The 13,723-nt window shown below is 30.8% G+C and overlaps 2 protein-coding genes and 2 non-coding genes across 4 annotated transcripts; all 4 read left to right on the top strand.

Annotated features, from left to right (window-relative positions):
* The first annotated feature begins 1,311 nt into the window (after positions 1-1,311).
* LOC125821177 (beta-glucuronosyltransferase GlcAT14A-like) lies at positions 1,312-3,810 on the top strand. The gene is made up of 4 exons (XM_049500589.1): positions 1,312-2,289; positions 2,520-2,595; positions 2,697-2,812; positions 3,317-3,810. Exons 1-4 carry the CDS (start codon positions 1,689-1,691, stop codon positions 3,808-3,810), a joined length of 1,287 nt encoding a protein of 428 aa, XP_049356546.1. The 5' UTR covers positions 1,312-1,688.
* A 7,026-nt stretch (positions 3,811-10,836) lies between these two features.
* Positions 10,837-12,018, top strand: LOC125821183 (uncharacterized). Its single transcript, XM_049500594.1, has one exon. The coding sequence runs from the start codon at positions 10,925-10,927 to the stop codon at positions 11,360-11,362; it is 438 nt and encodes a 145-aa protein (XP_049356551.1). The 5' UTR covers positions 10,837-10,924; the 3' UTR covers positions 11,363-12,018.
* On the top strand, positions 11,357-11,456 carry LOC125821354 (U6 spliceosomal RNA). Its single transcript, XR_007442587.1, has one exon. It is a non-coding gene; the product is annotated as a U6 spliceosomal RNA (small nuclear RNA).
* Positions 11,559-11,663, top strand: LOC125821353 (U6 spliceosomal RNA). The gene has a single exon (XR_007442586.1). It is a non-coding gene; the product is annotated as a U6 spliceosomal RNA (small nuclear RNA).
* Positions 12,019-13,723: the final 1,705 nt, after the last annotated feature.

Here is a 13,723-nt window from a genome sequence, read left to right on the forward strand (position 1 = left end):
TATAAACAGTAATGGGGATAACTCGAACTCGAATTATATGAAAATTATGTGTATATATGATTTTATGTATTTAGTTTTTTTTTTTTTTCTGGAATTATTATATTAGATTTATTTTTTTTCCTGCCCCTTTTGGGGTTTTAGAAAAATTGCAAATCTGAATTTGTTTAATTTATTAGCTTAGGACAATAATATTGGCCTATGTTTTTATTTGTTTGATAATGCAGTCCTGATGTTTACATTTCTGGCATTATTCTGCTAAAAAGATTCATTTGGATGTTTACTTATGTTTATTTTTTATATAAATATAAAAATAAATAAATTATTTGGATGTCCACCATTGGAATATAATATAGTTGAATAAATTCTTGTTAACTGTGGTGTCTGGGAAAGCTTGCAAGCATGTCGACTAATTCAACACCCTATACCTCAGGGTATCTCCCACCAGCACAGATATCGAGTAATTTTGTAGCTTATGGTACTTAAACCATACTTCATTGACCATTAGCCACACCGTACCCTTGGATGAGAGATTCTTGCAGTATAGTATAGTTGAGCGTTAGAGTGTTTCCACCTTAGCCGAAGGGGAGTCAATTGACACATCTTCGTCGAAAAACTACACAGCCATAAAGGTCCTCGCCCTCTTAGGCACATGGTTCTAAAGATTCAATCTCAAAGCGGTACTAAAGATTAGGTAGAAGAAGAACTATAACTAGAATTCTTCGCCCCTCCCCTTGTACCAAGAAGCAAGTTCGGAACATAAGGATAATGGGCTCGTCTATTATAAGTTATTAGTTTACGGAGCTATCTCAGATATCTCGAGTAAGGAGACGGGACGGGTTTGATAGTTAGAGTTTCTTTTTCTAGGAAGGAAGAGACTATCGGGAAACTCACTCTCGGCCGGGCTCGAAGCAGAGGGTAGAACGTAATATCTCTTGTTGGTTCGGCTCATCAAGCTATTACAAAAGAGTCCTCGAAGAAAGAAGCCATTTTTACGGTATTTTCGCTTCCAGTCCGTAATTAGATCTTAGGTTAAATATGTTTATCTTTATGTATGTATAAATACTATATGTTGAATCCCCTTGGCTTCTTTGTGCATTTACTTTTTTATATATTGAATTCCGTTAGTGAATATCCTGGCTCCTCCAATGTTTACAATTGCAAGAGTTTTGTTTTGTCTTTCTACCAACTTTTAGCTCATGAACAGTTTAAGGGTTTATTGAGAAATTTTCTTTCACCATTTTAGTTTAAACAATTGTTGATGTTGACCTTTGATTTGGTTGCTTTTGATTTCAACAGAATATGCAGAGATGTATAAGATAAGGGGATCATTTTGAAGAAGGCAATTCTTTTGGTTCGAGGGGCTCGAGGGTCCTTTTAGTTCACGATTGCCTAGTAAATGAGAGTTGAGTGGTAGTGAAGGAAGCTAGTAAGGCAGAGTGAACGAATCGTTGATAAACCGTTGGATTCCACTTCCTGTGTTGAGATCACGGAGGCGGATCATCCACCTATTGTCAATCGTTCCTTCAGGGATATACTGAAGGGAGCGAGTGGTCAAAAGTAGCAGACTATAAATCTGTTGAATCTTTTTTTAGGTAGGTTCGGACCTTGCCTCTCCGGTTTTTGTTTGTTGTAGACTTTAGAGAGGGGAAAAGAGATTCATTTGTCAGCTTACATGATAAGGTCCAGCGATGAGGTCGTTGAACGTGGAGAAAAGATGGATGTTTCCTCTTATTATAAGCTCACTTGTGTTTATTTTCCTTCTTGTAACCTCCTTCGACTTGGGCCTCATTTCCTCGTTGCATACGATCAATTCAGTCTTCTCAATTTTCCCATCTTGTGTTATGGAGAATCAAACTAGCCCGTATATTGATGAAGTAAAAGTTCAGCAAGCTCCAAGTCCGCCTCCTCCTCCTTCACCTCCTCCACCACCTCCTCCTCCTCCTGCTCCGCGTTTTGCTTATTTGATATCTGGATCAAAAGGTGAACTAGATCAGCTTTGGAGAACGTTGAAATCGATATATCATCCGTGGAATTACTACATTGTTCATCTGGACTTAAAATCAGCAGCAGAGGAGAGACTAGAGCTTGCTTCAAGAATTGCAAACGAACCTGTTTTCGCCAAGATTGGAAACGTGCACATGATTACGAAAGCAAACATAGTGACATACCGGGGTCCGACCATGGTCTCTAACACTCTACACGCCGCCTCTATTCTCTTGAAGAAGTATACGGATTGGGATTGGTTTATTAACCTGAGTGCTTCTGACTATCCCCTGCTAACTCAAGATGGTTAGTTCTCAACTCTCATACTAGAAATTTATGTTGCTCGTACTCTTCAAAATGTTGTCAAACCTGTGTCGGATCCTCCAAGAATGTACTACTTTTGGGGGATCTGACACACTATTGTCGACATTTTTGAAGAATCCGAGTAACATAGCTAGAAATAGTATGTTCTGACAATTTATTCTTCTGTTTTCTTTACTTGAAGGTGAAATGTGATTTATTCTATTGCTTTACAGATCTTCTCTACGCGTTTTCTCAATTAAAACGCGACTTAAACTTCATTGAACACACAAGCCGGTTGAGATGGAAAGAGTATGTTCTCCTATAAGTTCACCGAGTTCCTTGACTTGTTCTTTGTCTGTATTTGTAGTTCATTCGTTAACTTTAATGTTACTCGATTAATCCTATTGCAGGTCGGAAAGGGCAATGCCGCTTATCATAGACCCCGGACTGTATCAGAATACTAAGTCTGATATATTTTGGGTTGCACCAAGGAGAACTCTTCCCACAGCCTTTAAACTCTTTACTGGTAAGATTTTAACAGTTAAATCTGAATACTTTTAGCCTTCTTGAACATCTTACGCCATACAAATGCAAATTTACCAATCTAATGTATATATGGAAATGACTTTGTTAGAATATGAACTATATGATATGGTCGGAGATAGAGTTAGGATTTGAGTTTATGGATTCTGGATTCTAGAATAGGCGGTTTACTGGTTCTGGATAAATTATTTATACATATTAAGCAGATTTTCATAAACACAAATGCATGGTCTAGCCAAAGCATATGTTGCTCCGACTCTCCAAAAATGTTTCCACACTCATAACGGATTCTTCAAAATCGCACTACTTTTGGAGTATCCGGGCAACATAGGCCAAAGTTATTAGGTTCTACCGAACCTATAAGAAGTTCTGTAGCTCCAGCCTAGATCTGCAACATTCTGTCTGAACAACTATAAGCAACAACAACAACAATGTCTGGGATCGGCTATATGAATCCTCACTGACCACGTGACAAATTTTGTTACAGGCTCAGCTTGGACGGTGTTGTCACGCGCGTTTATAGAGTATTGCATATGGGGTTGGGATAATCTTCCAAGGACTCTACTTATGTACTACTCGAATTTCGTGTCCTCTCCAGAAGGCTATTTTCAAACTGTTATATGCAATGCCCCTGAGTTTTCATCAACTGTTATTAACCATGACTTACACTATATCTCTTGGGATGTTCCTCCAAAACAACATCCACACATTCTATCACTCAATGACATTGGACAAATGATAGCAAGTGGCGCTGCATTTGCGCGAAAATTCAAGAATGATGATCTGGTTATGGACAAGATTGATCAAGAGTTTCTACACAGGGGGAATGGTAGCTTCACCCTGGGTGGTTGGTGCGCGGGAAATCCACCTTGTTCAAAAGTTGGGAACCCGAAAAAGCTTAGACCCGGGCCAGGAGCTCAAAGGCTACGACGTCTCATCGATAGATTAGTTGATACAGCTAGTCAGAATCAATGTAAGTAGACTTTTTTTCCTGTATCGTTCCAATTTTATCGGATGTTACATACTTTTCCTTGATTTTATGATCAAAAGAGTATAAAGTTCATTGAGAGATCAAAATCAATAAGTATTGCCCATTGTACTAATTTTTGGTTTTTGGAAAATGTTAGTTATATTACGTGTATACTGTCAGTGTAAATAACTTAAATCCGTTTTGATTTACAAATGTTATACTACATACTCCCTATTTTAGATGAAATGGCAATTCACACAAGAGCCATTGTTAACCAACAATTGCTAACATATATAATACATTCATTAATTTATTCCCACGCCAGAAGCATTGCCAACTATTATTATTTTTTGTTTTTTGATCCGATGTTTGATATTTGTATAAGAGTCTGATTATTTGAATTCACGTAATACAAGCTCCAATTATGCAAATAGTACTCTTAACAAAAAAAAAATCATTCTTAGGTGCTTGAATCCAAGAGCTAACTAGCCATTTTAAATCATTTTTAAAAGATAAAATATAGAATTTGAACCAAAACACTTGACAGTTGTTGAAGTCGTGTCCTAATACACTCTTGCTCCGTCCTTGGTAGGACGTTAGGTCATAAATTTGTTTTTCTTTTACATCATCAAAGTTTTTTTTACACCAATTCGATAAATATATAACATATTAACATACATTTTTCTTATTAAATCACAGTTAGTTTATATATATATACTTCTTTTATTTATTACTTTTATAATATCTAGAATAGATAATTATTTTTTTCATTTTATACTCAACATTAATTAATCTAAGTAAGAAAGACGTAAAAAGCATTCAGAATGCGATTTAAGTGTAAGTTTCAGTCTTTTCTCATTTATTGTTGAAATTACGTTATTACTACTTTCGTTTAATTTTATTTGTCTAATATTTTTAAAATTTATTTATTTATTTTATTTGTTACTTTAATCCTATCTAGAAAATATAATTGATCCATTTCAATTTTACAATCAACATTAATTGAGCTGAGTAAGAAAAACATAAAACGCATTCAACGAATGCGATTTATGTGTAAGTTTCAGTATCTTCTTAGTTATTGTTGAAATTATGTTATTACCCCTTCCGCTTAATTTATTTGTCTAATAATTTTAAAATATATTTATTTCTTTTATTTGTTACTTTAACCCTATCTAGAAAATATAATTATTATTTTCATTTTATAATCAACATTAATTGAGCTGAGTAAGAAAGGCATAAAATGTATTTAGCGAATGCGATTTATGTGTAAGTTTCAGTCTCATTTATTGTTGAAATTAAGTTATTAGCCCTTCTGTTAAATTTTATTTAGCCAATATTTTTAAAATACATTTATTTCTTTTATTTATTACTTTTATCATATCTAGAACAGATAATTATTTTTTTCATTTATACTCAACATTAATTGAGTTGGGTAAGAAAGGGATAAAACACATTCAACGAATGCGATTTATGTGTAAGTTTCAGTCTTTTCTCATTTATTGTCGAAAGTACATTATTACCCCTTCCATTTAATTTTATTTGTCTAATATTATTAAAATATATTCATTTCTTTTATTTGTTACTTTAATCCGATCTAGAAAATATAATTATTTTTTTCTATTTTATACTCAACATTAATTGAGCTGAGTAAGAAAGGCATAAAGCGCATTCATCGAATGCAATTTATGTGTAAGTTTCAGTCTCTTCTCATTTGTTGTCGAAATTACGTTAATACCCCTTCCGTTTAATTTTACTTATCCAATATTTTAAATATATATTTATTACTTTAATCATATCTAAAATAGATACATATTTTTTTCTATTTTATACTCAACATTAATTGAGCTGAGTAAGAAAGACATAAAACGCATTCAACGAATGCGATTTATGTATAAATTTCACTCTCTTCTCATTTATTGTTGAAATTACGTTATTACCCTTCTATTTAATTTTATTTATCTAATATTTTAAAAATATATTTATTTCTTTCATTTATTACTTTAATTCTATCTAGAAAATATAATTATTATTTCCATTTTATAATCAACATTAATTGAGTTGAGTAAGAAATGCATAAAACGCATTCAGCGAATGCGATTTATGTGTAAGTTTCAGTCTCATTTATTGTTGAAATTACATTATTAGCCCTTTTGTTTAATTTTATTTATCCAATATTTTTAAAATATATTTATTTCTTTTATTTATTACTTTTATCATATCTAGAATAGATAATTATTTTTTTCATTTTATATTCAACATTAATTGAGCTGAGTAAGAAATGCATAGCGAATGCGATTTATGTGTAAGTTTCAGTCTCTTCTCATTTATTGTCGAAAAGTAATTTTTAATTTTATTTGTCTAATATATTTAAAATATACTCATTCTCTTATTTGTTACTTTAATCCGATCTAGAAAATATAATTATTACTTTCATTTTATACTCAACATTAATTAAGCTAAGTAAGAAAGGCATAAAACACATTCAGCGAATACGATTTATGTGTAAGTTTCCGTCTCTTCTCATTTGTTGTCGAAATTACGTTATTACCCCTTCCGTTTAATATTATTTATCCAATATTTTAAAAATATATTTATTACTTTTATCATATCTAAAATAGATAAATATTTTTTTCTCTTTATGCTTAAACTTAATTGAGCTGAGTAAGAAAGGAATAAAACGCATTCAAGAATGCGATTTATGTGTGAATTTCAGTCTCCTCTCATTTATTGTTGAAATTACGTTATTACCCCTTTCGTTTAATTTTATTTGTCTAATATTTTTAAAATATATTTATTTCTTTCATTTGTTACTTTAATCCTATCTAGAAAATATAATTATTATTTCCATTTTATAATCAACATTAATTGAGGTGAGTAAGAAAGACATAAAACGCATTCCGCGAATGTGATTTATGTGTAAGTTCCAGTCTCAATTATTGTTGAAATTACGTTATTAGCCCTTCTTTTTAATTTTATTTATCCAATATTTTTAAAATAAATTTATTTCTTTTATTTATTACTTTTATCATATATAATTATTATTTTCATTTTATACTCAACATTAATTGAGCTGAGTAAGAAAGGCATAAAACACATTCAACGAATGCGATTTATGTGTAAGTTTCAGTCTTTTCTTATTTATTGTCGAAAGTAAGTTATTACCCCTTCCGTTTAATTTTATTTGTCTAATATTTTCAAAATACTCATTTCTTTTATTTGTACTTTAATCCTATCTAGAAAATATAATTATTATTTCCATTTTATAATCAACATTAATTGAGTTGAGTAAGAAAGACATAAAACGCATTCCGTGAATTCAATTTATGTGTAAGTTTCAGTCTCATTTATTGTTGAAATTACGTTATTAGCTCTTCTGTTTAATTTTATTTATCCAATATTGTTAAAATATATTTATTTCTTTTATCTATTACTTTTATCATATCTAGAATAGATAATTATTATTATTTTATTATTATTTTTTTCATTTTATACTCAACATTAATTGAACTGAGTAAGAAAGGCATAAAACGCATTCAACGAATGCGATTTATTTGTAAGTTTCAGTCTCTTCTCCTTTATTGTTGAAATTACGTTATTACCCCTTTTGTTTAATTTTATTATTCTATTATTTTTAAAATATATTTATTTCTTTTATTTGTTACTTTAATCTTATCTAGAAAATATAATTATTATTTTAATTTTATTCTCAACATTAATTGAGCTGAGTAAGAAAGGCATAAACGCATTCAACGAATGCGATTTATGTGTGAGTTTCAGTCTCTTCTCATTTATTGTCAAAATTACGTTATTACCCCTTCTGTTTAATTTTATTTGTCCAATATTTTCAAAATATATTTATTTCTTTTATTTATTACATTTATCATATCTAGAATAGATAATTATTATTTTTTCATTTTATACTCAATATTAATTGATCGCTGAGTAAGAAAGGCATAAAACGCATTCAACGAATGCGATTTATTTGTAAGTTTCAATTTCTTCTCATTTATTGTTGAAAGTACGTTATGACCCCTTACGTTATATATATATTCTCACTTTACTTTATAATTTATGTATGATTATACTTTAATGTAAATATTGAATGTGAGTATAGGTGTGCATGATTTTTACCTTTACTTTTCCCTCACTTAAAAAGGGTAAAAAGTAGAAAATAAAAAAACAAAAAAACTTGTCTTCTATCATGGGTGTAAGAATAGAGGGGGGCCTATAATTTTAAGATAACTACAAATAAATTGTATTTCATCACTTTAAAGAAAGTAAAATAATTGAAAATAACCTAATCCAAAACCATGATTATTATAGTAGATCATGTAAGCCCATGACTTCAAGATTTTTTTGCCCTACCATATTAATATATTTAATCTTTAATTAGTTAAAATATGTGTGTTTAGTTATTTCATATTAAAAATATATTGTATTAACTATTTATAGAATTTTATCATTATTAAATATGAAATAATAATATAATTTTAACATAACGTGTATGATAATTAAATTATAAATATAAATATGTGAAAATTCACAAGGAAAGTGATAGAAAATGAACAATTCAATTAATGGGGGTGTATGTACTTAGTCAAATCTCACGAGAAATAAATTAATTTTTTTATTAAGAATTAAGTGTAATTAATCCCTTTAATTACTACATAACATAATCACCACTAATTAACAACAAGAAACAAAAAAGGAAAAGAAGGCAAAAAAAGAACAAAATCAGAAAAAATAGTAAAAACGTTTAATCTACACCAAAGATTTTATCTTTATAAATACAAAAAAATATATCCGTAGCATTAGTAACCGTCCCTACACTCACGTACCATTTCATAATATATTATATCATATTTATTATATTATATTAAAAAATATTATATTATTTTAATAAATATAACCTTTGAATACATGGTACATTTTATATAATGTCATACTTTAATTATTTGAAATACAAATCTACAAGAGATATAAGGTACATAGCAAACAATAGCAATAACATATCTAGTGAAATCTATAAAGTAAATAATGAAGAGGGTAAAGTGTACGTAGTGTTTATCACTGTCTCTCCGAGCCCAAGGTAGAAAAGTTGTTCATTGAAAGACTTCGACTCTATTACAATGAAAAAACAAAAAAAGCAATGTTATCATACCAAATCAGTTATTTTATAAAATAAGACTTTTACCATTATATAGTAACAAATTTATTTAATTATATAATACAATAAAAAATAATATTTTTGTTGTCTCAATTTATGTGACACATTTCATTTTTCGAGAGTCAAACCGTTTAAGTTTGATCAAGAGTTTGCACATGAAATCTTTAATTTTTTTGAAATAAAATTTATATATTTATAAACTACGTAAAAATACTATAAATCGTAATAATTGACAATCTAAAATATTTAAGAGATATATGAAAAATTTACAATAAAAGATAGATTTATTTGAACTTTAAAATCTAAAATATGGCACGTAATTGAAACAACGGAAGTAACAATCAAGTATTTGGTTGTAATAGGATTTTATGTTCTTTTCTTTTACACTCTCTCTATAAAATCTTTTCCATATCCCTTTTATTAAAAGCCAACTAAAAGAAGAAGAAAAAGAAAGAAATATCTCTTCCATATTCCTTGCCTTCCATCACTTTCCAGCTGTTTGAGAATTTGGGTTTTTGGATCCAAAGCTTTCTTTTCTCTCTCTAAATCTTGAAGTCCATCTGTCTGTCTAGGCTTTCATCCAGATCAGTCACAAAAAAGAATTACCTTAAATTCTTAAAAAATGACATTTGGAGGGCTGTAAATGGACCAATTTCCTGTTGTTCATATCCCAGAGTGATCTCTTTTCAGGTATATATGTTAATGATTTATCCTTTTTTGGACAATTTATTTTCTGGGTTTCTTGTGTTTTGAGGAAAAAATCTTTTCTTTTGAACATTTGGTTAGTCTTTTTCACTGTTTTGTTAGATGGGGTTCGTGAGAATTGAGGAAAAAATCTTTCTTTTGAACATTTGGTTAGTCTTTTTCACTGTTTTGGTTCATGGGGTTCTTGAGAATTGAGGAAAAAATCTTTCTTTTGAACATTTGGTTAGTCTTTTTCACTATTTTGTTTTATGAAGTTGATAAACTCTTTCTTTTGAACATTTGGTTAGTTTTTTTTACTATTTTGTTTGATGGGGTGCTTGAGAATTGAGGAAAAACTCATTCTTTCAACATTTGGTTAAAAAAGTCTCACTGTTTTGTTTTCTGGATTTCTTGTGAATAGGTGGCCAAAGATTTGATATATGTGATTCATTATTTTGTACCTGAAGTGAAAATCTTGATGATGTTTTTGTGCCTAAAAATTGAATCTTTGATGAGCTGAAAAAAGAGAGAATTTTGGGGTGTTTGAAATAATCAAAAGGGGTTATCTAGTTTTTTCCTTCTTATGTATTATCCACTCATAAATTTTGAACCTTTGGTGAGCTAAAAAGGAGGTAATTTTGTGTATTGTTTGAAATGATCAGTAGGTTCATCTGTAGTTTGTCCTCTTTATGTATTGAAAAATTGAACCTTTGGTTTGTCCTCAATAGGGTCAATCTGGATTTTTCCTCTTATATGTGTATTCTCCACTCATTAAGCTTGAAGCTTTTGAGTTTAAACTAAAAAGGAGATAATTTTGGGTGGTTCAAGTGATCAAAAGTGTAATCTGTATGTTGCCCTTTATGTATTCTCCAGGCATAGAATTGAAGCGTTTGAGAGCTAAAAAAGGAGATAAATTTGGGTGTTTCAAGTGATGAATGGAAGCCATCTGGATTTTTCCTATTATTTAGTATGATATGAACTTAAACGAAGAAGTGAGGATTCATATAGCGACCTCAACTTGTTTGGGATTGAGTCATAGTTGTTATTGTTGTATAAAGATTGAAGCTTTGGTGAGCTAAAAGGAGGAGATAATTTTGGGTATTGGTTCAAATAATCAATAGGGTCATATGGTTTTTTCCTCTTATTTAGTATAATCAAGAAGTGGGATTCATATAACCAACTCAACAGAGGCGTAGTTGTTCTTCTTGTTGTACAAAGATTGAAGCTTTGGTGAGTTAAAAAAGGAGATAATTTGGGTGTTTCAAAAAGATCAAATGGGGTCATCTGGTTTTTTCCTCTTGTGTATGCTTCATTCTATGGTGGCCTTAACTTCTGGGGCTTTGATGATGTTTTATAGCAATGAGGTATTTATATTTAGCCATGGAAGAGAGCGTGCGAGTAAGCTTTTTGGATCGACACCCCATGACCAATTGATAATCCAAACATCAGATTCATTCTCTGGTCTGCTTTTATTTGCCATTGGTTTTTTCTTGTTCATGGTGGCATTTGTTAAAGACAGAGAGTTTCACAATTTCTTTGCTAAGGGATGTGTCCTCCTTCATATAGCTATGGCTGTTTGGAGAATTTACTTTGAGAGGAAGCTTGAGGAGGATCTCGGACACGATTGGCTGAGATTGGTTGTTGCTGACATTGCTTTAGGACTTTCTTGGGTTTTCTTTCTTGTGTATTCTTGGAGAGAGAAGTATGATTAGTCTTCGTTCGTCCCTTCGAGGGATGATACAGAGAAGATTAGCATCACCCTTGTTCAAGGATGACACAAACAAATCAGAGAAAAGTGTGATTAGTCTATGTTGCCTTACTTCCTTTGTTTCATATATGGATCTTGTTGTTGTTGCTGACATTGTTTTAGGACTTTCTTGGGTTTTCTTTCTTGTGCATTCTTGAAGAGAGAAGTATGATTAGTCGATGTTGAAATTTGAACGATACAGAGAAGATCAGCATGGTCATTGCTAAAGGATGGCACGAACAAATCAAAAGAAACATATCATTAGTCTTTGTTTCATAAATGGATCTTGTGGTTGCCATTTTCATGCCTTGAAGGGACACACATTTGAGTCCATATTTAGATGTTTAGATGAAAAAAAACTGTCTTTGTTCAAGTATCAATCAACTACATCGCAATTCCGAACTAGTTGGATTTGGCTAAAGAATCTGAAAGTTTGGTGTCTGAAATCGGGTTGTTTTTACTTGAGTTATAGTTAGCTACTTTGCAAGAAGTTAGGTTTTGAAACACAACCAGATTGTGCTTCTTTGCTTTAATCTTGTATAGTACTTTCTTCCTTTTCTTTTATTGTGGACAATTCTTGTAAAGTGCTTCATTTACTTGTGTAAGTTTCTGTTGATAGAATGAGATGTGTTTGTGATCTCCTGATGTTGGCTTTTGTTTGGTATTCTAACTTTCTATACTGCAAGACTCGATGTGGAGCTTTGAAGCAACAATAAAGTTCTCTTCGTGTAATCTATAGGTTATGGGTTCAAACTATAAAAGTAGTCATTTATGGTTGCATTAAGGTAGGATGTCTACATCGCATTCTTTCTTGAGATGCGGTTTTTTCATCAAATCCTATTAATAGAGGATGCTTTGTCCATCAAGTTGCCTTTTCTTTTCTATAAAGTTGCATTATTTCTGATTTGAAAATGTGTGATTGATCACTTTTGTCTTAATATATGATACATTGTCAATAATATAAGACTTAATTAACCTGCTTTATGAATATTCAATGCTAGTGGGCTTTGATTAATACAGAGCCTATGACTCAATCCTCATGAGTCAGAATCTTTAGTTGGGTCCCTCTACTTTTATTTTTTTAGGACCAACTTCCTAGATCAATCATAGCTTTTGAAACTCGAGAATAATGGGTTTGCTATAACTATTTTTCTTCACTTTAATATTAGGTTCTGATAGTATCGAGCAAACTCAAATATGTGACATGAATCACAAGTTTCTCAACTTTTACCCCTAGAACTCAACCCTAGGGCATCTTTAGAGTCCTTTTTTTATTATTTATCAATAACGATCTTGTCCTTCTACCTTTCTCTACTGAAATATCTTTGCATAGCGAAGGAAGGTATTTGTTTGGTTAATATCAGCTTGACTTAGTCTTTTTTAGTTGATAATTTTATTATATTTTTTAGTTCTCTTGTTACTCTTATATAAGCAATATCAGTTATGGATCTAATTAAGGAGCGCTAGAAAAAATGAATTGAGGATGCTTTGAAGATCACTCAACTCTAAAAGGACACAGAGTGAATAATTGTCATCAAATTTAATCCACAAAACACAAACGACCAATGTCCCAAGTTAAAAAGTCCCCTCGACTTTTCCACTTGAACTCAACATGGGGTATCTTTTGTTGGTCCCCTTTTTAGCTCAATTTGGTTGATCCATTGGCCCACCTAACAGATGATAAGATTCTCGAATGTTAACAAGTCTTTTTCATTATATTTGACTTCATCTTCATGCTTAATGTTTATCGGTGATAGTTTATAGTTGCATTGTTCTATGGATGGTCACTTGAATGTACTTTTTATCAGAAAATGATATTGTATATATAGGTTGACAACTTCTTTTTTGAGATAAATATATTAAAATTTTAAACATCGTTAACAAAAAATTTAACTTCGCCATTGATAATAGTCCTATCTCTAGTATTATTTTCTATCATTAGATCTTCCAAAATTTGAAGTATGTCATTTGCAAATAGTATAGTTATTGTTGGTATGCTTAGTCTTTTTTGAAAAGAACAAATGAAGTTACATTGTCTATCTCACTTCATAGATTCTTCCTACAATAATGTTGTTTTTAGTGTAAGCTTACACTTTTTTCTGGCCACAAAAAAAAAACTGAATAACCAACCCCACACCCCATAGCCAGATAGATTCGAATTTTATTCGATAAAAAATTATATTATTTATATATATATATTAGATATTGAATTTCTTTTGACTATCAGATAAACCAGGTAAGGTAGGTAAGAATGGTATGTAAGGTAGTGACATATTAGGATATACTTTTATGATAATGGTGTTTGAATCAACATGCGTGCAATTTT

Source organism: Solanum verrucosum, unplaced genomic scaffold (genome assembly GCF_900185275.1).
Source record: "Solanum verrucosum unplaced genomic scaffold, falcon-dt-bn FXZP01000222.1, whole genome shotgun sequence".
Taxonomy (NCBI): domain Eukaryota; kingdom Viridiplantae; phylum Streptophyta; class Magnoliopsida; order Solanales; family Solanaceae; genus Solanum; species Solanum verrucosum.

Bases quoted from the DNA above. Each gene is read 5' to 3' on its own strand.
- LOC125821177 (XM_049500589.1), top strand. From the start codon at position 1,689: ATGAGGTCGTTGAACGTGGAGAAAAGATGGATGTTTCCTCTTATTATA. The intron at 2,290-2,519 runs GTTAGTTCTCAA...ATTGCTTTACAG, and splicing joins TCCCCTGCTAACTCAAGATG to ATCTTCTCTACGCGTTTTCT. The intron at 2,813-3,316 runs GTAAGATTTTAA...ATTTTGTTACAG, and splicing joins AGCCTTTAAACTCTTTACTG to GCTCAGCTTGGACGGTGTTG.
- LOC125821183 (XM_049500594.1), top strand. From the start codon at position 10,925: ATGGGGTCATCTGGTTTTTTCCTCTTGTGTATGCTTCATTCTATGGTG.